This window comes from Gopherus evgoodei, chromosome 16 (genome assembly GCF_007399415.2).
Source record: "Gopherus evgoodei ecotype Sinaloan lineage chromosome 16, rGopEvg1_v1.p, whole genome shotgun sequence".
NCBI classification, from domain to species: Eukaryota; Metazoa; Chordata; order Testudines; family Testudinidae; genus Gopherus; species Gopherus evgoodei.
The window spans coordinates 2121814-2147622 of NC_044337.1; the positions used below are offsets into that span (position 1 = coordinate 2121814).

The 25809-nt window shown below is 43.2% G+C and overlaps 1 protein-coding gene across 8 annotated transcripts in view; it reads left to right on the forward strand.

The window, feature by feature from the left end:
- EXD3 (exonuclease 3'-5' domain containing 3) overlaps positions 1–25809 on the forward strand; it is a 611569-nt gene that overhangs the window by 287700 nt on the left and 298060 nt on the right. For all 8 annotated transcript variants that reach the window (XM_030535478.1, XM_030535484.1, XM_030535479.1 and 5 more), the window contains 2 exons: positions 4160–4213; positions 6627–6758. In XM_030535478.1, coding sequence (XP_030391338.1) covers positions 4160–4213; positions 6627–6758 — 186 coding nt within the window. The remainder of the gene's footprint in view (positions 1–4159; positions 4214–6626; positions 6759–25809) is intronic.

Genomic DNA, 25809 nt, shown 5'->3' on the forward strand with positions numbered 1-25809 from the left:
AATCGGAGCACAGCAGGCTCAGCAGCCCAGAGCTGCAGAGTTAGCAAGTCGGTTTCTGGCTGGGACCAGAAGACCTGTGACCCTAAGGTAACGAGTGAAGGAGATGGGACTAAGTGGGAAGCAGCCCAGGGAAGGCTGTAGCAGCAACTATAAGGGAAGCTGTTGATAGAGACCGTGGGCAGAGGCCTGGTGTTGCGGGGGGGAGAGGGGGAGCTCTGGCCACTGGGGAAGTGGCCTTAGTCCCAGAAAGTGGACAAGACTCTTTACAAAATGCCCGAGAAAGGGACTGGAATTAAAACAGGCACAGAGATGGGGCTGAAGACCTTTGTGAGGGCCGACCATTGGTAGAACTTAGTTATCCCAGAAGAGGTTCATCCATTCACCTATTAACTGGGTGACTTAGCTGGAGGACCAAGCCACCAAAGACCTACCTAGGGAGCTCAACAACCCACAGGGGCGCCAGAACCAAGAAAAGATTGAAGCACCATACTCAGCTGCTGTGAGGCACTCACAAGAGCTGAGTGCACCCCATTACACGTGCAGCGGTGTAAAGCAGCCAGAAAGCTGGTAGAACTGGGTACCCCTTATTTCCCTGGTGCAGGGGAGCCATTGTACACCAGCCTACTCCCCATTCCTACCCTGCAACTCCAGCATGTCCGGGGATGGCCAGGATAGGTGTCTCTCTGCAGCTGAACTGGCCCTCAACCAGATCAAGGGGCACAAAGGTTATCTCCTCTGTCATTGTGTTGAGCAGAGCATAGCCAGACCAGAGTGTCAAATCTGTAAATCTCATCTTCAGCTTTGAATTTCTTGTCCTTTTATGGTTTAAACCATACTCTTGATAGCTAGACAATCTTTTCTCTCTCCCATCCAGAGAGAACATCAACAGAGCAGACAAGTGGAGAATTAAGATTAGGTCTGGATGTCAATGTTTAGCCTCTGGGTGAAGGTGGAGGGGATCCAGGAAGACCATTTCATATCTAGAGATCTTGGTACAAATGAGTTGGGTGGTTTTTCTCTGGTCCATAAGCCAGAGTTATGAAACTACTGTCATGATTTGGTGCAGTTGCTTATTTTCAGAAATGTGTGCTTAGGAGAGATCTAGGATTGGAATAGCAGGTTAGGGATATAGCGAATGCACAGCAGGTCAGGACTAAAGCATATTTATTGTTGTTTAAGGCTCATGACTGTTGCTGACTAGCATGAAATACATTTGCAGGGCTATACTGTGCTCAGGCCTCACATAGCAACTGGGTGCAGGTGTGGACTGAGATGCACAGACAACACTGTACAACACCTACCAAACCTAGGTTGTGCTTTCATATTGAAGAACACTATTCTTATTCCATAGCTAATGCCATTGAAAGTAGCTCCACAGCAGGACAGGACTGTCCCTTTGGCGTGTGGTGCCTTTTCAAGTAATAAGTACTAGTAGCTAACTCTTATACAGCGTTCTTCCTCCAGAGAGTTTAAAGCATAAGGTGCCACATGATTCTTTGCTGCTTTTACAGATCCAGACTAACACGGCTACCCCTCTGATACTTGACACCATGCAAGGCACTGCATTTAGCCGTATGGAGTGGAAATCCATCAACCTCATGAAGAAACTTGCACAAATACAGACAGATGTCATCTTCCTTTTACAAAACCAGTTTCTCCTCCCTTGGTTTTCACACCTCAACTGCTAGAACAGGGCGTCAGCCTCCCTGATTGAACTACCTCATTATCTCTAGCTTGCCTGCATATATATACCTGCCCCTGGAAATTTCCACTACATACAACGTGGGTATTCACCCACGAAAGCTCATGCTCCAAAACGTCTGTTAGTCTATAAGGTGCCACAGGATTCTTGCTGCTTTTACAGATCCATACTAACACGGCGACCCCTCTGATACTTTACAAAGACAGGTCTGTCTCATTATCCCTGCTCTACAGAGCAGGAAGCTGAGGCCCAGAGAGGTGAAGTGACTTACTCAAAGTCTCCCCTCTATTCCCTGGGAGAGCTGGGGACAGTCCAGCGTGCTGTGCACTGGCCACACTCCAGCTTGCTGCTGCAGCCTGGAGTTGGGTGTCTGTTCTTTTACTTGACTCTTGGCCAGTTAGTACCAGAGTTACATTTGTTTATTTCTCTCTGTGAAGAGGAAAGGACATGCTATTCTCCTTAAATTACCTTTCCCATTGGTTTCCGTCTAAGGGTGCTCTCCTGTGTGGCTCCTCTGACACGTGTGCACTTCTGGCCAGCACTGTTACAAAAACTGCAAACATTTCAGGAAAAATATTGCTTTTCTTATTTTTATTTTGTGTGACTTGCCTTGTCTTTCCAGTGCCATTTAGATAAGGGGCTTTATCAAGCTTGAGTTAGTTAACCGTGGCAGCAGGATGTCGGAATGGAGTGTTCCTGCTGTGAAATCCTCAGACTTATCTTGAAATACACATAGGTCTGAAGGAAATTAAGAGATCTCTTTTCTCTTGTTGGCAAATCCCTGTAATTTAATTGAGCGATAAATGTCCAGCAGGGCAGGCACTAATGTGCCATAAGCTCTAGCAGTGATTCGCCTCAGCCAGTCCTATTCTGGATTTCCTGATGCTCACTAAACAGTGTGAGTTGGAGCTGACCTGGTGATTTCACTCCCATGGCCCCAGTTCTCTAGAGCCATGTGCCTTACTAAGAGAGTGAGCTTGTTGTCTGCAGTAAGAGCCACCATCCAGCATGTTAGGGGGTGGCCTTGAGTGCTCTCTCAGCGCAGTGGTGGTAGCTAGTAACTGTGCAAAGGTAAGAATAAAAAAGGGCCTCCTGGCAAGACATATTCGGAACAAAGCTCTGTGTAGTCCACCCTTACGATGCTCCATGTGATGGGCAAGATCCTGATGATTTAATAATGATAATAGTACCTAGCTGAATCATGGATGAATCAACTACAAAGGGAGATTATGACTTCAGGGATTTGTCTCTCTTCTAATGTGTTTCTCCAGGCTGGATGGGCACAAGAAGAACATGCAGTGGTTTGTAGCTGAGAGAGTTTTGAAGTGGTTTTAAGAAACATACAGTTTAATTTCTAAAGCTTTGCCTTTCCTGTTTACACTTAATGACAGCCCAGCTCATTCTGGGGTGAAAGACGAGAGACTGCATTGCGTTGATCTCTAGGCATTTCCTTTTGCCAGCATAAGAACTAGTGTTGATAGGAGCCAGAGGGAGCTTCGCAGACTCCTAACCAGAGGAGAGGCCCCAGTGACTTGAGGTCGGATACATGGAGAGAGAGTAAGGTCTCTAACAGAATACAGGTGAATGCATAGAGATGATAAGTAACCCCATTCCTAGTGCAGAGTGCAGTCTCTATTAGCAGTGAAACTTAAATCCATATACAGTACCTAAGGGGAGGTGCTGGTTTTACATGTTTCAGAGTGTATTTGGGCATACGCTTTTGTGGGCTAAAACCCACTTCATCAGATGCATGGAGTGGAACTATATAGGGAGGTACCTACTACATGTTCCACTACGTGCATCTGATGAAATGGGTTTTAGCCCATGAAAGCTTATGCCCAAATAAATTTGTTAGTCTCTAAAGTGCCACAAGGGCTCCTCATTGGTTTTACATGGGAAATCTTCTATCACTGTAGGACCCTTCTATCACTATAGCCTGTAGTACGTTTACATGTGGGGATGCTGCTCTATCACATAGAGATCAGGCACGTTTTCATCTTTGTGAAGCATCTTGGTTTCAGATTCACTAGACTGTTTTGTTGCCAAAGCATTCCAAATGAATCTTACCAAATCATGAAAATCAAGAATATGGCCCTCAATCATTCTGAGCAAACCCTGTGCTGGAATGATGGTCTTGTGGTTAAGGAATTGGACTGGAAGTCACGAGATACAGTCTGCCACAGACTTCCTGTGTGAGCTTGGACAAGTCTTTGTGTCTTTGTTCCCCATCTGTAAATCGAGATAATAGCTCTACTGTATCTCACAAGGGTGTGAGGCTCATTTCGTTAATGTTTGAGGCTTTCTGGCATGGTGCTCATAGAATCTAGAGAAGTGCTCTCCTACAGAGTGAGAGTTTGTGTCACCAAATTTGTTCATTTTTTATTATGATCTGATTGGGAGGTATTTTTCATTGTTATTTTTTACCCATGTTAATTATGGCTTTTCTGTTGTTCCCAGATTGCCAGGCAGGATGGAAGGGTCATTTTAACCTCTGGACTCCCATATCAGACAGTAAGTGCTAAGTATTTCTGGCATTTCTCTTGTGTAGTGTCATTTCATGGACTGGGGTGCGCAAAGTGGAGGAGAGGAAAAGTCAAATGTAAAAGCAACAACTGGACTGACTTTTTCATCTATTTCCTGTACTGAAAGCCATTGATATATAAAGGATTTTGTAAGGCTTGTTCTAGCTCTCTATGTCAGAGGTTTGAGAATAGATTTCTTTTATACTTTATATTCAACCAGAGGTGAGAGCAATTACACTGCACCTCAAAATGTAAAATAAAGCAAACACATCCCAGAACAAAGTGGCTCTGTACAGCTTATCCATCATGATTTAGTGCAGTTCACTTCCCATCCATTTCACCAAGGAGTAAAAAGAGATTCCTGTTTCTTGACTGCATCAGTACAGACAACACTATCTGCTGTTCTTATGCTCTGGAGCTTTTCTTTAGGCTTGGAGGAGATAGGCTGGAAATGCCAAACACAGGCCCAGTTGGAAGCTTGAGTTGCTTTATGTGTGTGTAATAAATAAAACAGCCCCTGCACTCAGCCCCATAGCAAATGCCCATATCCCTCAATGAAACAGAATGCAGTTGCCTTCCCAAATACTGTTAATGCAATGTTGGGGGGATATGTTTAACTATACCATTCAGTAATTGAAATGATACAATACTCATTGTAGATGGCCTTGTACCCTGTCTTGTGACCCACAAATTCATGTAAAGCAGTAAAACCACTGGGGATCATGGGGAGGATGGATTCCAGACTGCAGATACAAAAGATCCTAACTGTCTTCACTTTCTGTTTGTATCTGGAGCTGGAGTAGTCATAGAACCTACCTTGCGGGTTTACTAGTTAATACAGTTTGTTGCTGAGTGCATGAGAGAACCCTTTAAATACTGAGGCTACGTCTACAGTAATGAGCTTGCAGCTGGACTGATGTAGCTGCGTTGCTGTAAGATCACTCATGTAGCCACTCTATGCTGACGGGAGAGAGGTCTCCCGTTGTCATAATAAAACCACCTCCAGGAGTGCTGGTGGCTGTGATGGCAGGAGAAGTTCTCCCACCAACATAGCGCTGTGCATGCTGCCACTTATGCCGGTGCAACTTATGTTGCTTAGGGGGATAATTTTTTCACACCCCCGAGCGACATAAATTTTGCTGACCTAAGTGATAGTATAGACATAGCCTTTGTCTGGTTATTTAGGGCTCAGTGCTGTAGTCATAACAGAAATAGAGCTTCCATTGACTCTACTTTTATCACTTCTCCTGTCTCTGTAGATCAGGGGTCGGCAGCCTTTCAGAAGTGCTGTGCTGAGTCTTCATTTAGTCACTCTAATTTAAGGTTTCGCGTGCCAGTCATACATGTTAACATTTTTAGAAGGTCTCTTGCTATAAGTCTATAATATATAACTAAACTTTTGTTGTGCATAAAGTAAATAAGGTTTTGAAAATGTTTAAGAAGCTTCATTTAAAATTAAATTAAAATGCAGAACCCTCCGGGGCAGTGGCCAGGACCCAGGCAGTGTGAGTGCCACTGAAAATCAGTTTGCGTGCCGCCTTTGGCACACATGCCATAGGTTTCCTACCCCTGCTGTAGATACTTCACAATCAGGCCCATTGGTAGGAGGCAGAGTGAGGGAACAGCACTTGGAAAATAACTACTTTAGGATGTAGAGTATTATATTGGGAATTGACTGCTGCCATTTGATACATAGCATTTGTACGTCCCTTGTGTATGTAACAAAATGACAGCAGGCTTGGAGACTCGTAAACACTAGGCTTGTTTACTAAAGTTAATTGATTAACAATTATCTCAAAGCAGTTAACACATTTACAAAAACTAGTCTTGACATTCCCTAAATGTGTGTTCCAGGATACAAACATCTGTGCTAAATCTGTCTGTGGAACACACATGTGGGGAGTGGCCACATTCACTACACAAGCTAAATGGCAAGCAGTTAACTCGAGGTAAAAAGGTGTAGTGCAAATAAACCTAGGGAGGTGAGATGGTGACAAGCTATTGTCAAGTGCTAGCTTCTCATTTCTTACCTTGTTTTTTTCTCATGTCAGTGTACACAGTCTTCCAGATGACCTCAGTTTGAAAGCCATGGTTAAATAAAATCCCCCATTGTCATCCTAGAGAGCATCTACAATTGTGTATCTAAATTAAAGGGAAATTCAAACTGGCTATCATGTATGGTATATTCTGACCATTATATTGCTCCAACCAGTTCAAAGCTCTTTACAAAGGTGGCTAAGTGTTAAAGTACTTTCTGTGTTAGATCTGAATTTAGTGAGTTAACATAACAGCACCAAACTTTGTTATTAAAACCAAAGTTACCATATGGGAATGAGCCCAGATCCCAGCCATGTGAGTGCATTGATTGACATCTCTTTGTTGTGTGATTTTATCTTTTGAAGCTACAGTCCCAGGTAGGAGAAGGAAGGTGTTTCTCTGTGGACTGTTCGGAAAAAGCAAAGGAGCAGGCCCTCCAGGTTCTGAAGCACTTCAATGTTCAAGTATCCCTTGCAGATGTCTTCAGCCGTTGTCAGGTAGGACTTTTCCTTTCTGAATTAGCAACACTGCTTGAGCTGTGCACAGCTGACACCATTGTAGTACTCAGTTTCACATCCTTTGGTCTTGCTTTGAGTTCCCAGGTTTCCCACCTGGACTTGGGAAAAGTTTCACAAAGGAGCGTGAATTTTGGAATGTGCTAATATCCTTTAGAAATGTTGGTGAACAAGTTAGAATAGCACAGATGCACATGAAGAGTGTTAGCATCTAGTTTCGGATCTTCTTTTAACCTTAATGTTCATGGATATAGTCTTCTTTTTTCCTCCTTTCTCTACCTAGCATATGCTGTTTTAATTGTAAAGCGTGGTTAAAATGGCTCTGTCATTTTGATAACTATTAATTACATTGATGGGGAAGGGTCTATAGGTTTTGAAGGCTAGGTTTTTTTGTCTCAGGGTCCGTTAGGTTGGTTCACTTTGTTGCCAGCTGATAGATTCAGATTGTGTTTGGCATTGGATACTCTTGGATTGGTTTTTTTTTAATAATTATTGTTTGTGTTAGGCCTCAATCTTCTCCATACTCTGATGTTCTCCAGTTTCGCTGTTTCAATCATTACATTAACATGGTGAAATCGATTTCTTTGAAAACTTGTGACTTGTAACATCTCTTAGCTTATCAGAGTTTTAAAGAGAGGAAGGGAAGAAATATACGCAACTAACTAGAAAGGGAGCATTCCCTTACGGGTAAGTGAGCCAAGTCTAGCGTTTCACTATCTTCTGTTTCATTCTCTCTGGTAAATAGCTAGCAGCACCAAAGGCAATAAATATTGGGAAAGCACATCAGTCTGTGGTTTCCTAGAATTCCACTTGTATCTGATTTCAAAAGTTGTTGAAACAGTGTCTGTAAGTCACTTGGAAAATGAGTGATCCAACTGTTCAGGAGTACCCATAAGATGGGAATGTCACAGTGCTGAGCAGATGGTGTAGACATAATCTGGGTCAGATACTGCATCAGACCAATGGATATATTCAGATACCAGATAATGTACTTGTTCTTAAGCTTTTGTGGGCTAAAACCCACTTCATCAGATGCATGGAATGAAAAATACAGTAAGCAGTATATATATTACAGCACATGAAAAGTTGGGAGTTGCCTTACCAAGTGGGTGGTCACTTTTGTAGTGCCAGCGAGGTCAATGCGATCACAGTGGGCATTGCCCATTTCCAACAGTTGACAAGAAGGTGTGAGTATCAGCAGAGGGAAAATTACTTTTTGTAGTGACCCAGCCACTCCTAATCTTTATTCAGGCCTAATTTGATGGCGTCCAGTTTGCAAATTAATTCCAGTTCTGCAGTTTCTCTGTGAAGTCTGTTTTTGACTTTTTTTTAAATTGACAAATTGCCACTTTTAAGTCTGTTATTGAGTGTCCAGAGAGATTGAAGTGTTCTCCTACTGGTTTTTGAATGTTGCAGTTCTTGATGTCTGATTTGTGTCCATTTATTCTTTTGAGTAAAGACTGTCCAGTTTGGCCAGTGTACGTGGCAGAGGGGCATTGCTGGCACATGATGGCATATATCACATTGGCAGATGTGCAGGTGAACGAGCCTCTGATGGTCCTGTGGTGGTGTCCCATGAACAGATATACAGACAGAGTTGCAATGGGGTTTGTTGGAGGGATTGGTTCTTGGGCTAGTGTTTTCGTTGTGTGGTGTGTAGTTGCTAGTGAGTATTTGCTTGAGGTTGGGGGGCTATCTGTAAGCAAGGACTGGCCTGCCTCCCAAGGTCTGTGAGAGTGAGGTATAGCTCAGCGGTTTGAGCAACCCTGCTAAACCCAGGGTTGTGAGTTCAGTCCTTGAGGGGCCCACTTAGGGATCTAGGACAAAAATCAGTACTTGGTCCTGCTAGTGAAGGCAGGGGGCTGGACTCGATGACCTTTCAAGGTCCCTTCCAGTTCTAGAAGATTGATATATCTCCTATTATTATTATTATTATTATTATTATTATTATTATTATTATTTTTATCATCATCATTCAGGATAGGTTGTAGATCCCTGATGATGCACTGGAGAGATTTTAGTTGGGGGCTGTAGGTGACGGCTAATGGCATTCTTTGTTGGGCCTGTTCTGTAGTAGGTGACTTCTGGGTACCCTTCTGGCTCTGTCAATCTGTTTCTTCACTTCACCAGATGAGTATTGTAGTTTTAACAACACTTGATAGAGATCCTGTAGGTGTTTGTCTCTGTCTGAGGGATTGGAGCAAATACGGTTTTATCTTAGAGCTTGGCTGTAGACTATGGATCGTGTGATGTGGTCTGGATGAAGGCTGGAGGCATGTAGGTAAATATAGCAGTCGGTAGGTTTCTGGTATAAGGTGGTGTTTATGTGACCATCACTTATTTGCACTGCAGTGTCCAGGAAGTGGATCTCTTGTGTGTACTGTTCCAGGCTGAGGTTGATGGTGGGGTGGAAATTATTGAAATCCTGGTGGAATTCTTCAAGGGCTTCCTTCCTGTGGGTCCAGATGATGAAGATGTCATCAATGTAGCACAAATATAATAGGGGCACTAGGGGACGAGAGCTGAGGAAGCATTGTTCTAAGTCAGCCATAAAAATGTTGGCATACTGTGGGGCCATGTGAGTACCCACTGCAATGCCGCTGACTTGAAGGTATATATTGTCCCCAAATGTGAAATAGTTGTGGGTGAGGACAAAATCACAAAGTTCAGCCACCAGGTTTGCCGTGACATTATCGGGGATACTATTCCTGACGGCTTGTAGTCCATCTTTATGTGGAATATTGGTGTAAAAAGTTTCTACATCCATAGTGGCTAGGATGGTGTTTTCAGGAAGATCACCAGTGGATTGTAGTTTCCTCAGAAAGTCAGTGGTGTGTTGAAGATAGCTGGGAGTGCTGGTAGTGTAGGATCTGAGGAGAGAGTCCACATAGTCAGACAATCCTGCTGTTAGAGTGCTAATGCTTGAGATGATAGGGTGTCCAGGTTTATGGATCTTGGGTAGCAGATAGAGTACCCCTGGTTGGGGCTCTAGGGGTGTATCTGTGTAGATTTGTTCCTGTGCTTCTTCAGGGAGTTTCTTGAGCAAATGGTGTAGTTTCTTTTTCAAACCCTCAGTGGGATCGGGGGATAGTGGCCTGTAGAATGTGGTGTTGGAGAGCTGCGTAGCAGCCTCTTGTTCATATTCCGACCTGTTCATGATGACTACAGCACCTCCTTTGTCAGCCTTTTTTATTATGTCAGATTTGTTTCTGAGGCTGTGGATGGTGGTGTGCTCTGCACAGCTGAGATTATGAGGCAAGTGATGCTGCTTTTCTACAATTTCAACCCGTGCACGTTGGCGGAAGCGCTCTGTGTAGAAGTCCAATCTGTTATTTCAACCGTCAAAAGGAGTCCACACAGAATCCTCCTTTTTATAGCATTGGTAGGAAGGTTTCTGTGGGTTAGTGTGCTGTTCAGTGGTGTGTTGGAAATTGTGGTATAAAACTGGCTCCCAAGTTTATGAGAGATAAGGTGGGTGAGGTAATATCTTTTATTGGTGAGAGAGACAAGCTTTCAAGTTTATACAGAGCTCTTCTTCAGGTCTGTCTGGGGAAGGTACTCTGAGCATCACAGCCAAATGTGAAGTGGAACTGATTGTTTAGCATAAGTAATTAGTTCATATTCTGAGCGACCATTCAGGTAGAGTGGCCCATTAACAAACTTTGCATGACCTACCCTGAATGGTCCCTTAGAATATGTACCATTTGTGCTAAATAATCTGCCGTACCTTTCCCAGACCTGAAGAAGAGCTCTGTGTGGCTCTAAAACTTGTGTCTCACTGCAGAAGTTGGGCCAATAAAAGATATTACCTCACCCACCTTTTCTCGCTAATATCCTGGGCCCACATGGCCACAACTATACCCCAGTTTATGAGATAGGTGCTAGAACTGCTTAACTTTGCAGTTCTGTAATCTGTGCTGCTCTTCAATCATTGTTACTTATGTTGTATAAAGCAATGCCCAGCAAAATCCATTACGTACCCTCCTCCTTCCGCAAGAAATCTGCACCTGTGTATTATAATGGTAAAAGAGCTGTATTTATTCACACATGGTAGGGGACTGGCCCTGCTTTTGTGTTAAACTGGTTTGTATTTTTGAAAAGATATTTAGAGGGAAGCACACAGGTAAATATATGTATAAAATAAAGAGACAGGACTAAAGGTTGTAGTGTAGTGATATGTAGGTAAAGACATAAGGTGCAGTATTGTTCTATATAAGAGGCTGCCTAAATATTGTTGCAGTGTCTTGTTATACATTGATATGTCTACAAGTAGTTGCTGTACTTGTGTAATTTTAGCTCAAAATCTGTTTGTTGGATGTTACAAGTAGCTATTGGCTAAAGCCCTACTGCTTCTCAACTTGTTCTTGGGGCTTTCTAATCCACCCTGTTGATCTCATCTATATCTTATATTAAATTTAACCACATTGTAAGGATGTGGCATTTCAGTGCTGACTTGCATACAGAACCGAGAAGATTCAGGTGTCTCTGAGGTTGCACTACTAACTTAATGTGTGTACAGTACCTTTCCTCTTACAGGGAACCCAAACCCTTACAACTCTGTACTACAGGAATCACTTCCTCACTATCACCTGATTCCAGCAGGAGTCGTAGGTGTTCAGGACCTCTGGAAATCAGGTTACCAGAGCAGATCATGCTGCATAACCATGTTGGTGGGGCATTTTTAACCAAAAAGAAAAAGGGAGCAGCAGGGCAGAACCCTTCTGTTCCTTGGGATCTTCAGTACGAACACCGACTATGCAAAACTTCGTTTTTAAGATCTTATCTAAAAGGTCCCACTGCACTTCCCACAGCAAACTTAATGGAGTTAATTGTGTTTATTCAGGATGAACGAAGGACAGACTGGACCTTAAACCACTATAATTCACCCATCACCCCCACCCCTGTCTCCTCCACATTAAGTACTCTTTGTCTTGACTGGCTTATGGACCGTGGCCTTTGAATATGAGCACACTCTGGTGCTCCCTTGGCATGAGAGCTGTCACTTCTGCAAAGGCAATCAAGAGCTTTCTACTCTTGCACAAATCCATAGGGCCAGATGCACTGCATCCTAGGATGCTCAAGGAGTTAGCGGATGTTATTGCAGAGCCATTGACCATTATCTTTGAAAACTCATGGTGCTTGGGGGAAGTCCTGGATTACTAGAAAAAGGCTAATGTAGTCCCCATTTTTAAAAAAGGGAAGACGAAGGATCCACAGCACTACAGGACAGTCAGCCTCACCTCAGTCCCTGGAAAAATCATGGAGCAGGTCCTTAAGGAATCAGTTTTGAAGCAGTTTGAGGAGAGGAAAGTGATCAGGAACAGTCAGCATGGATTTACCAAGGGCAAATCATTCTTGACTAACCTAATTGCCTTCTATGACGAGATAACTGTCTTTGTGGAAGAGGGGAAAGCAGTGGATGTGTTATTCCTTGACTTTGATACGGTCTCCCACAGTATTCGTGCCAGCAAGTTAAAGTAGTATTGGCTGGATGAGTGGACTGTAAGGTGTATAGAAAGCTGGCTAGATCATCAGGCTTGACGGATAGTGACCAATGGCTCCATGTCTAGTTGGCAGCCGGTATCAAGAGGAGTGCCCCAAGGGTCGGTCCTGGGACTGGTTTTGTTCAATATCTTTGTTAATGATCTGGAGGATGGCGTGGACTGCACTCTCAGCAAGTTTGCAGATGACACTAAACTGGGACAAGTGGTAGATACACTGGAGGGTAGGGATAGGATACAGAGGGACCTAGACAAATTAGAGGATTGGACCAAAATAAATCTGATGAGGTTCAACAAGGACAAGTGCAGAGTCTTGCACTTAGGACGGAATACCACCATGCACTGCTACAGACTAGGGACCGAATGGCTAGGCGGCAGTTCTGCAGAAAAGGATCTAGGGGTTACAGTGGACGAGAAGCTGGATATGAGTCAACAGTGTGCCCTTGTTGCCAAGAAGGCTAATGGCATTTTGGGCTATATAAGTAGGGGCATTGCCAGCAGATCGAGGGATGTGATCATTCCCCTCTATTCGACATTGGTGAGGCCTCATCTGGAGTATTCTGTCCAGTACAAGAAGGATGTGGAAAAATTGGAAAGAGTCCAGCGGAGGGCAGCAAAAATGATTAGGGGGCTGTAGCTCATGACTTATGAGGAGAGGCTGAGGGAACTGGGATTGTTTAGTCTGCAGAAGACAAGAATGAGGGGGGATTTGATAGCTGCTTTCAGCTACCTGAAAGGGGGCTCCAAAGAGGATGGATCTAGACTGTTCTCAGCGGTACATGATGACAGAACAAGCAGTAATGGTCTCAAGTTGCAGTGGGGGAGGTTTAGGTTGGATATTAAGAAAAACTTTTTCACTCAGAGAGTGGTGAAGCACTGGAATGGGTTACCTAGGGAGGTGGTGGACTCTCCTTCCTTAGAGGTTTTTAAGGTCAGGCTTGACAGAGCCCTGGCTTTGATGATTTAGTTGGGGATTGGTCCTGCTTTGAGCAGGGGGTGGGACTAGATGACCTCCTGAGGTCCCTTCCAACCCTGCTAGTCTGTGATTCTATGATATTTTCCTCATAGCACAGAAGTCCCATTGGCAGTCTGGCAAAGGCTAGTGCTGAGATATCAAGGTAACAAATGGCAAATCTCAAGCACTGTGTAGTATTTATTCAGTAGGTTCAGCTGGGTAATGTGGATGTCTGACCTGCATCACCCTCCTTCCTTGTCTTCATGGAGCTTAATGGTCTCTGAACTACAGGCTTTTGGATGAAGGAAGTTTCTGTTCCACTGCCAGAGAGCTGGAGGTTCATTATCAGCTGTGATAGTCAATCACAGATAAGTATTTTCTGTGTGTTGCAGGAAGCTGTGTGGCATCCTGCCTGACTCCCTGTCTCGCAGAGCAGGGGTTTGTTTTGTCTCTTTGGGCTCATGTTCTGTAAATGATTTGATGAATGTCAGCAAATATTGTCACTGTAACAATTACCACTTGTAACACAGAATGCATTCAAATAGCCACCAGTTCACTTTGGTATCCAAGATTCTTATAAAGTGCACTTCCTCTTATCAGCTCCCTTGGAATGGATGCAGGATCTCTCTTTGGAGTTGAGAGGAATTTGACTTTCTCTTTTTCCCAGCCATGAGATCAGATCTTTCTCAATTAAAACAAGTGCAAATGCTAGTTACCTCTGTGTGACTTCTCCCTGGAGGCTGAAGGAAAGGTTCACCTGCATGCTCTTCTTTCTCTGCTCTGCTTTGTGTTTTGATTTCTGAAGGATTTATTGATTTGGCAAATGATAAGCCCTTATCAGGTGCAGGTCAATAATTGCCCTTCTGTCTTTCTCAGTCTTACCATTGCATCTCTCTGCTGAGAACTGCATCTTCAGGCCTGTGTGACCAGCATGGATAACCCATCAGCACTTAGTATTGTTAGTCAGGCCTGTTCTGTGGAAGGTTCTGCCTTTAGAGGTGAGGGGATCTCCTTCAGTGAGCTCCCCCTTGGAGAAGTCTAGATGGCTTCTACTTCAGGCCCGTTCTTTATGGATGATCAGAGACCCCCAAGGGTCCACCAGTTTTTTCTCTGTTTTACTCCCCACATGCCAGATACCTTGCTTGTATAAGCAGAGGCAACTCCACTGGTTTCAGTTGAATTCCTTGTGTTTACACCAAATAAGAATCCTTGTTCCTCAAAGCTCATCAGAGATAATCCACCAAAGGCAGTACTCATATGTTACCTAACATTAACATCTTTGCAATTAACCGTTTAAGTTAAAATGTGATATTTACAGCCTTTTGAATAGCGGGTCTCTTCTGACCATCAGCTGTACTACATATTTCTGAACAGTCCTGTCTGTACAACTTACTTTTCTCTCAGATACACATATGCAGCTGAAGTGAGTGGAAGTGGTGTGCATGTCTCTGAATTTAGAAGATGGATTTTAGATCATACAGTCCATATACTGGTGTCTTTGCTCATCTTGAAGAACCTAGAGAAGTTCTTAGGGACTGCCCTGGGATTTTTAAGCTCAGTTACCAAACCAGGTTTATGAAGTTTAGGTTGTAAAATTATGCCTCAATAGACCATTGTGTGTGTGTGTCTGTACACACAGGTACATATAGCTGAAATCTAGGACATTCTAAATTAATTTTAAAGTTTGAGACCCCATTTCCACCTTTCACCAACATCTTATTGTACAGCATCCCGAGCACCTTGATGGGTGAGATTATTATCCGCTAGACATGGAATGATCTCTGAAGGGAAGGAACTCCACTGCTTGGACATTTATAACTAGATTGGATACAGCACTAAAGGTACTGTAGGGAACAAACCTGTACTGGCAGAGAGTGGTGACTTACTAGGTTTTTCTTCTCTGCCTCCTGTGATTCTATGAAATCTCTCTCAATAAAATCTCACATGAACTCTAGTGAAGCAGCTGCAGATAGTTTCATTTACATTTCTAACTACACAGTGCTAAGTTTGTTTATTTAATGATCTTTTGCAATGGGACCGAGGTATGTAGGACTATCATTTCCTTTTACTGGCTCGGGTATGATGTCTGCACTAAACAAATCTTTGCCAGTGAAAAACCACTTGTGACAGTGGAGCTAAATTCAGGACAGGGGAGCAGGAAACTTTCCATTGTGAGTAATCCTGCTCTAGGCAATATCTTATGGGCAGTGTTGCAGTTTCAGTGGCGATGAACTGAGAAGATATGAATAGAAGTTATTAGCTTCAGAGCCTAGTGACCTTCGTACAGCAAGTGCTTGTCATTGTGACTCAAAGAGCAAACAGATAGATAAAAAGTTGTTCTTGTTATCTAAGCACACAGTCTGTGAGGGTTTGTAACTTGACTGTAAAATCTTGCTGGCCTGAGAGCCTACAGACACGTTCGGCGCAAGGAGGGCCTGTCCATCTCCAGATGTGCTGGGTTTGTTCTCCTTGGATACAAAGTTCAAGCTTTGAACTGGAATGGCAAAGTGCTTGTAAGCTGCTATTTGAATGTCTGGTGTGAAATGTTGCTTTTCCATTGAACGTGGAAAGAATTCTCCTCCTACCTGCTTGGAAGGCAGCATTGTCCAGTGGATAAATAACTGTGTGGGACTCAGGAGACCTGGTTTCTATTCCTGGTTCTACCACTGAGCTACTGGGTCACCTTGGGAAAGTCACTTCCCCTGTTTGGGCCTCTGTTTCCTTTCCCACCTTTTGTCTGTTGTGTCTATTTAGCTTTGAAGCGGTTCGGGGCCAGTACTGTTTCCTGCAATATGTTTGTACAGCACCTAACACAATAGGGCTCTGAATCTCAGTTGGGGCTTGTAGGCACGACTATATCACAAACAAAAGTAACACCTCCTCCAAAATCAAACCTGCAGAAAAGAAAAGCACATCTCTGACCTCTACTGCACTTTTTGCATCTGAACCTCCCTCTGTTTATTGTGCAACTATCTGTGTTCTAATAGCTTGTTTCTTTCCCTTCACTGAATGCTCTGATCCCAATAAGCAAATCCCTTCATCTTTACTGATGTCTTGTTTAGCTTATGATCTTGACCTGAGTCCTGCAGGATGCGAGTTAGCTGCTATATTTCATTGTCTCGAGATCTGATATCCAGTGTTCTTTGCCCTTTCAGTTTCAAAGCGACTTGCTCCAGCCTTTTTGAAAGGCATTAGTGTGGGACTGGGAGTGAGAGGAAACCACCAAGTTAGAAGCTGAAATGGTACAGCAGTTTCAGCAAATGTTTCCATCTTTGTGCTGTTAAGGTAACAAACCTCATGGCTGTGAAGCTCATCACGTGCAAGCTCTGATTTATGCAGAGTGAACATGGCACGGAGCAATCCGTTTGTCTGGGACAAATATAAAGGCCTTATGATTAGATGAAAAACCCTATGCTTGGGGCACTTTGCAGGAAGCTTTGAAGCCAGCTTGGGAACCCTGGCAATATTAGTCGATAAGTAATAATATAGATCCCTCAAGCTGTAGTTTAGCTTAAAAATGTGCATGTCTCTCATGAGCTTCTGTCACAGCAATCTGATCAGCAGGCTTTTTCGTTCCTTTTATGTGGGTTGTGCTGTTGGTCCAGATGAGGCTGAGAACATCCAGCCACCTCCTTTCTCACAAACTTGTAAGCTGAGTACTTATCTCCCCATTTTATCGTGTTTTGGAAGCGGGACCAGAGCAATTTTGTTTTGTAGTCCATTTTCTGAGCTTGGGGAGGCTTGACAGAAATTTTACAAAAGGGCAATGATCAAGGGTTTTTAATGTAACTGTTGTGCTTGCCATTATTCTCTGCACAAAACCTGGAAGATTAAAAGGAGACAAATTGTATAAGGCCTTTCTTCTTCTCCCGGGACAGAGGGATTCTCCCACTGGGGCTATGCCACCTTTTTGAAATAACAGTTCTCACTCAGTTATCTTTTTAATTAAAGCATGACCCACAAGATCAGCAAAGAGTGTAAAAAACCTGAAATTCACAGAAGCCGCAACATTGCAGCATCACCATCAAGCCTGTACATTGTTGTGTTTCCAATTCCTACTTCTTGACTCTGTAATCTCTCTGGGAAGGGCTGTGTCTTGCTGTGTGTGTAAAGTGACTAGTACTATGTACATAAAGAAATAACAAAGACCATATGCACTCTTTTTTACCAGCTTGAGAACTTTGCAAAGTGTAATATCGCTTTGAAACCCTCTGTGGTTTAATAAAAGGCTTATCCATCGGATGCAATTTGTCAGCTCCTGCAGGTGAAGAAGACCTATGGTTAACAGCATTCATGGTTTCCCCAGATGGGAGTTAGTAGCTTAGTCCTCCCATCCTCTCATCCTGAGATGAAAAATCAGTCTGATTCTTGTCCAATGTGGAGCTTTTGATTTCTTGCTTCAAAGTGTAATTGTTCAGCACGAAGAGTGAGACCCTCTTACTGTTTATCCTGGGCCTTGCACTTTAGATATAATATACAACTTGTACTGCTTAGATTCTGACTGGGAAGCAGAGCTGGTCCTGTTCTCTCTTTCTAGGGCAGCAGAAGGAGTGAATTGATCTCAATGGGATGGTTTTGAGTTTGAGCTAGCAGGCTTCATCAATGATTATACCTCGCAGTTCCATAGTATTTTCATCTTCAATCTCCATATGGACGTCTCTGGGAGGTGGGCCTCCTTTTTAGTGGGAGCAGTTGTACACAACAATGTTTAGTCAACAGCAAGTTTGTACTAATTTATCAAGGGCAAATTGCACTTCTTTAGGACCTTAATTTGAGGTACTGTATTTCTTGTTCTCAAGTGGTTTACAATCCTTAATTAAGCCTCATAACATCTCATAATAGGCAGGTGTTGGTCATACCCATTTTATAGATAGGTTAACTCAGGCATCCAGAAGACACATGCCTTGTCCAGGGTCAAAAATTTAGTTAGCTGTGAGGCTAGAAGCCAGAAGTTGTGACTCTCAGTCTCCTGTTCTAATTACTAGAGACTACCAGTCATGAATACAGATCCCTTTGTTCTCAGGTTGTAGCATGTGATAGGAATCACTAATTCATTGTGATAGGAATCACTTTTGCCAGCTCTTCCAGAAATGGTGCTCATTTGAAGCTGAGGGAGAAGTCAGGGACAGCTCTGGGTATGGCTACACATGCAGCACTTTGAAGTGCGAGTGTGGTCGTGGCGCCAGTGCTGGGAGAGAGCTCTCTCAGCGCTGCAGGGACTCCACCTCCCCATGGGGATTAGCTCCCAGCGCTGGGGCACTGTTTACACTGGCGCTTTGCAGCGCTGTAACTTGCACTCGGGGGTGTTTTTTCACACCCCTGAGCGAGAAAGTTGCAGTGCTGTAAAGCGGCAGTGTAGCCAAGCCTTCTGCTTCTTTCTGGGGCACTGGGAACAAATTCCAGTGAGCTTTACATGCAATGAATAAAGATTCCAGTGAGTGTGTAGCCCTGTGATGAGTGTAAGAAAGCGCCTTGGGGTTCCTTGTTTGTGTTACAAAACCTCACCTAAGCTGTAAGCAGCATTAACACCTGATGCTTGCAAAGAAAGAAGCATAATGCACCAACCAGTTCTGCAGTGTGATATACAAGTAAAAAAAAAATCTCTTCCTGACCTCTGCTGCCAATCAGCTTATGCCCTGGCGCACAAGGTCTGAATAATTTCCAGCATGAAACTAGCATTTCACTGCATTATCTTACATGTATAGCACAAGGCCAAAAAAAAAAAAAAGAAAAGAAAAGAAAAGGAAAAAAAGACTTGACTGGGCCTAATTCTTAGCAGCGAGCCTGGAGAATAGTGCCTGGTTCCCACAGACTGTACACTTTCCTGCCAAGATTTCAGTATCTTCAGAAATCCAGTGGAGCATGAAGGTCACAGCAAGGGAAGAATGACAGCCTGGGATTTTTTCCCCTTTTACCAGCTATGAGCAGACTGTTGTCTCTCTAGCATGTTGACTGTTTTCATAGGGTTAGCATGAGGTTTATATTTTTCACAGACCAGTGGAAGTCAAATATGAGAATTCAGCAGATCAGCTGCGTTTCTTCAAGGAAGATGATATGATGTTGCAGATTTTCTTCTTCGGTGTCTGCAAAAGCTTCACCTGCAGTGAAATTTCCCATTCAGAGTTTTGACTGCAGATCCTTTTTGTGTGTGTGTGTATGAGAGAGTCTACCCAGGTTCTGTTTTGTGTAGTTGTATACCTTTTCCTGTAGAAGAATATTAAACTTTGAAAAAAGAGTATTAGTTATGCAGCATGCTGATAAGGGCAATTAGCCATTACAATTCAATTATCCTCAGCTTACAAAGCAAATATTTTCATTTGAGGACTCTTATCCTTATTTCTTGGAGCTGGACTAGTCCTGCTGCACTAAATACACTCAAGGTATGGTTGTGCATTTTTTTCCGAGAGCAATACCAGTTGGAAATATGCTGGATTTAGCCAGTGGAAACAGAGCCAGTGAAAATGGCTTATATATTTAGACTAGCATAGTAGAGGAGACACAATGTAACACAAATTAAACTTCCTTTTATAGAGCTCTGCATGAGGCTTTCCCCTTTTTCTTGGTTTTGGACAGATCAGTGAAATATATTGGTCAGCCTATTCCCCCCTGGTGCACTGGGAGAAAGTAAGGAAAGGTCACAAGGTGACAGTGACAGAGTGACTGTAAGGACAATGCAGAATTCTCTGTAGAAGGCGGTGACACAGCTATAATTCCCACGTGTCTGAGAGAAACTGTCCCCTATGTTTTCTCTCCAGTGCCATGAGAAAACAGGAGATTTGAGGCCAATTTAAGTTCTGTTGGTTTCTAGTTCCTGGTGTTTCTTAAAGGTCAGAGTTCAATGTGTTGACTGTGTCAAGAAGTAAAAATTCTGACTCCTATTTCGCTTTCTATCTGTAAGCTTTAGAGCTTTTTTGTGTGTGTCCATTGTTAACTTTGTAATGTTTATTATTCACACATCATGTCATATTAATGATTCAGTGCTCAGTTCTGCCAGTGTATATAGTACAGTATATCAAACCTACTGATTCCAGTCAGAGACTTTGTCAGATCTGTAATTTTTGGACAGAATGAGTTTTGCATTGAGCATTTGTTTTGTAATACTATTACTTTGGACTTGCACAGCAATGCTCATCTGTGGATCTTAAACACTAAATCACAGCTGTCCAGAGAGTGGACAGTTTCTACCATTCATAGTGTTGGTTGTATGAAGTATATCACACCCAAAATCAAAGAAAACCTTGTTGCTATGTACCATAATTCAAAATAGTATGTCTTTTGATGCAGGTGTATTTCATCTGTTGATATGAAGGCATTCTCAGTCAAACGCTAACAGAAGTTAAAATTAGTGAGCAACATATACAGGGCTTGGGCCTTTCAGTGAGACTTTACAGTAACTCCTTACTTAACACTGTAGTTCTGTTCCTAAAAAATGTGACTTTAAGCTAAACGGTGTTAAGCAAATCCGATTTCCCTATAAGAATTAATGTAAATGGAGGGGTTAGGTTCCAGGGAAATTTTTTTCACCAGACAAAAAACTATACATTGTGTATATGTATATACACGCAGTATGCGTTTTAAACAAACAGTTTAATACTGTTCACAGCTATGATGATTGTGAAGCTTGGTTGAGGTGGTAAAGTTAGAGGGTGGAAGAGGGTAGGATATTTCCCAGGGAATGCCTTGCTGCTAAATAACGAACTAGCACTCTGCTGATCCCTCAAGGATTAACACATTGTTAATGTGGCCTCTCACACTCTACAAGGCAGCAGAAATGGAGGGGAGGGGAGGGGAGGGGAGACAGCACAGCAGACACAGACACACACTTTGTGTGTGGGAGAGAGAGAGAAATGCACACTGCCCCTTTAAAGAAGCTGACCCACTCTTAATTCATTGTCTTTTCAAGTGGATCAGGAAGTTGAGAGAGCAGCTGCTGCCCCAGGCTCTCTGTCTCTCTCCATCCTTGTCCCCACCCTGCTCTTTATGGAGAAGGGGTAAGCAGAGTGCAGGAGCAGGGGGGAAGGAGACACCCTGACATTAGCCCATTTCCTTTCCCCTCCTGCACAGCAAGCAGGAGGCTTGGAGAGCAGCTCCAAGGCAGGAGCAGCAAATGGCAGTGGGGGGAGGGAGGGACGGCTGAACTGCCCAGCAACTGGTAGCCTGCTGGGGAGCTGCTGCACAGGGAACTTAGGGGAGTGGGGAGCTGATGAGAGGCTGCCGGTCCACCCTGGTTCCAAACCCCCACCGGTTAGCTCCAACAGGCTGCTTTTCCTGCAAGGAGCACACAAAGCAGGTGGTTGCCAAACGATGTTAGAAGGGAGCATTGCACAACTTTAAACGAGCATGTTCCCTAATTGATCAGCAACGTAACAACGTTAACTGGGACGACTTTAAGTGAGGAGTTCCTGTACTTCCCAAAAGGTGCAGCTGCTGTAAGTGATATAACAGATGACAGTAAAATAATGTGTTGGACAGGGAGAGTTGATCCATGTGGGAGAACAGCAGGCAGATGGGAAATCCCTGAGGATTAATGTTACATGGAAAAGGACTGTAAAAAACCACTAAGGCCAAACATGCTGATGTTTTGCTTTTTGCACACCGGGCTAACCGTTGATTTCATTTAGTTTGCTGCTGTTGCCATGTTTTCTCGCATTCTTCCTGATTTTGACTGTTTAAACAAAGTTGGGTAATAAGCCAAAAGTAAAAAAGCACAATGAATTTTTCACCATTCAGAGAAAAAGATCCTGTGACTATGGAATAATCCAGAACTCCCTACCGATCACAAACCCATCTCTTTACCCTGATTATCCCTCCATGTCTCTGGCAGATCTCACATTGCACCAGGTTCAGGTGTTAGGTCATACCTCCCCAAAACAGGGCTTTCCCTGTATCAGCAGCATATAGTGGCTTTTACTGGAAAGCTCATATTACCCCAGTGAAAATAATCGTTTATGCAAAGTTCCACCATTTAGATTAGGTTTCTTATTTGTGGCCAGTGAGGTGTGAAAGTGAAAGCTAATCTGCACTGCAAGCCTGGGGCCACTTTGTATATGCTAACTCCTTATGATCCCTTTAAATTTGGCTCATGGGAACGGAGCAGGCCAGGTCCTACAATACAAGTCAAAGGAATACAAAATGCAGGTGGTCAGTTTACATCAATGCTCTGAGGCTTGGCATGTCAGCAGAATACTGCTTTGCAATCCAAACAGGCCCAGAATAGTCTTAAGAAAGAATAAACTACCAAACCAAAGGAAGTGATGAGGTTTGGGCTTGGCATTTGGCCCAAAGACTTTCCTAGTCATTTCAGTTAAGAAGTGTCGGACCATTATTCCCAGGGCCTTGCACAGATTAGGCCAGGTTCTTTTTCACAGAAGTAGTACCTGATGGCTGATTGTTTCTCTCACGGGCTCACCTGGCTGCCCACTTAGGTGAGCAGTACAGAGCCGGAGGCATTGTTAAACTCTCCTTTTTGGGATGCAGATTCTATGCAGACAAAATGAGCAGGTTTGATTTCATAGGCTTCTGTCATGTGCTTTCTTTTTTTATTACCTTCCCTGTTGCCACCACATCACTGCCAACCTCAACATTTTCCTGGGGGAGTCAGGAGAGGAAAAGTCACTCTTCATATCAGCCCCCCAGGTGTGTCTGAATCACACTACTCACTTCTCTGACACTAACATGACTTTTCTCCTGTTAGCACTGTAGATCCAGTACGATAATAGGGGAGAAAGTGGCAGTCTCTGTCCTACTTCAGGCATTCTCAGCAAAACAGTCAGCTCCCACACTTCCGAGAAAAACTGCTTGAGCAATGTTTGTAGAACTATTTATTGTTTTCTTCCCCCTGTAAACTCAAGTTGCTTTAGTGGCATGACTCGAAGAGGCTTGAGAGAGAGAGAAATTATAACCAATACATTTACAAAAGCCAAAACATTAATTAAAAGCGATTTCATATACACAGTGTCATCTTAATGCCTGCTGTTGCACAATCTGTCAGGGCTAGCAAAAGATCGCTCACCTTCTACCATTGGGAAAGAGGGTTCCCAATTCTCCAAAAGGATAAAACACCCATTTCTAGAACTAGCTGTTCTCAAAATACTGGACCTTAAACCTGTCTCTGGTGCCCATCCTGTGCCTGGGGTGGGGCGGGGGGTGGGGGGATTGTGTGGGTTTTCTTCTTCAGTGGCAGAAGTTTGGCATGTTCAGAGGAGTGAAATGATAGTTGATGGACTGTGGACAGAGTGCAAGTGATATGGTCAAAGGGGAAGGATATATGTAAGTTATCACCTGGATGAAATCTAGACTAGCAAGACTTAACTGACCTGAGTGGAGAGCTTTCTGCACCTTTAGCTCTGGAGTTAGTAAAACATTTGTTCTGGTTTGGTATAGTGCTTAGAACAGAGGACTGGGAATCTGGATTCCTGGGTTCTACCTGGGTCTCAGTCTTTCACACACTGGGTGACTTTGGGCAAATCACTTACTCTCCCTGTGTGTCTCTTTCCTTCGCGGGGGAGAGTGGAGGGCGGGAACAAGAGTGATCCACCACCACAGGAGGCTGTTTGGCTAAACCTTAAGCTGTCATGGGATAAGAGGGAAGGTGCTCTCATGGACTGGTAACCGGTTAAAAGATGGGAAACAAAGGGTAGGAATAAATGGTCCATTTTCAGAATGGAGAGAGGTAAATAGTGGTGTCCCCTAGGGGTCTGCACTGGGACCAGTCCTATTCAACATATTCATAAATGATCTGGAAAAAGGGATAAACAGCGAAGTGACAAAATTTGCAGATGATACAAAACTACTCACGATAGTTAAGTCTAAGGCAGACTGCGAAGAACTACAAAAGGATCTCACAAAACTGGGTGACTGGGCAACAAAATGGCAGATAAAATTCAGTGTTGATAAATGCAAAGTAATGCACATTTGACAGCATAATCCCAACTATACATATAAAATGATTGGGTCTAAATTAGCTGTTACCACTCAAGAAAGAGATCTTGGAGTCATTGTGGATAGTTTTCTGAAAATATCCACTCAATGTGCAGCGGCAGTCAAAAAACCAAACAGAATGTTGGGAGTCATTAAGAATGAGATAGGTAATAAGACAGAAAATATCATATTGCCTCTGTGTAAATCCATGCTATGCCCACATCTTGAATATTGCGTGCTGATGTGGTCACCTCATTTAAAAAAAGATACATTGGAATTGTAAAAGATTCAGAAAAGGGCAACAAAAATGATTAGGGGTATGGAACGGCTTCCATCTAAGGAGAGATTAATAAGACTGGGACTTTTCAGCTTGGAAAAGAGGCAACTAGGCAGCGATATGAGAGAGGTCTATAAAATCATGACTAGTGTGGAGAAAGTAAATAAGGGAGTGTTATTTACTCCTTCTCATAACACAAGAACTAGGGGGTCACCAAATGAAATTAATAAGCAGCAGAGGTCTAAAACAAACAAACGGAAGTATTTCTTCACATAACGCACAGTCAGCCTGTGGAACTCCTTCCCAAAGGATGTTGTGAAGGCCAAGACTGTAACAGCGTTCAAAAAAGAACTAGATGAGTTCATGAAGGATAGGTCCATCAATGGCTATTAGCCTGAATGAGCAGGGATGGTGTCCACAACCTCTGTTTGCCAGAAGCTGGGAATGGGTAACAGGGGAAGGATCATTTGATGATTCCCTGTTCTGTTCATTCCCTCTGGGGCACCTGGCATTAGCCACGGTTGGAAGACTGAATACTGGGCTAGATGGACCTTTGGTTTGACCCAGTATGGCCGGTCTTATGTTCTTACCTTAGGATCCACTGATGATAGGTGCAAGGGAGGGGTCGCCTTCTGTCACAATGGTCACAGTTTCCAAAGGTGAAAAACGGAATAATGGTAATACAACAGGAAACAATGAACATATATTTGAAAGATGTCAAAGGTTTATGCCTTCTGTGTTGCGTGCCTTTATACAGTGTCATTCATATTCAGTTTAGTATCACAAACAATACTCAGTTGCCTTCTTATTTGTTAACAAAAACACAGCCTCAGTGACCCTTTAAAGTCGCCAATGAGAATTCCCAGTACTTTGTTATTATTGATGTGACGTGCCCCTGCCTATAACAGGAGCTTCTCCTGATAGCTACCTCTGCACAGCTTTGTAAAACTCAGCAATTCAAACCCACACTATAGATAGTTTTAAATGGCTAATGATGGACCTCCTGGGAGATTTCTGCCAAACTCTTGAAGACCACCGAGCTTTCGAAGTTGCAGGATGTCCTTTTCCAGAGCCCCAGGGCAGGAAGAATGGGCAGAGACAGATTCTCCTACCAAAGCAGGATCAGATTGGTTATTTTTTCAGTTGCAAGCAAAGAATAATTCATTCTGTTGCTTAGCAGAAGAGAGAGAGCTGTGTCAGTAGGGGATATCAAATAAATTTATATAATAAATAAATAAAGCAAATTTGGGTAGAAATCCTTAGAAAACTTGAAGTTTATTTACTTTGAAAATCTGTCACTGTTACTCTAAGACAGACAAACAGACAAAACCACAAGAGCTTGAATCATTCAAACATTGAATTATTCTGAACTTATATGAG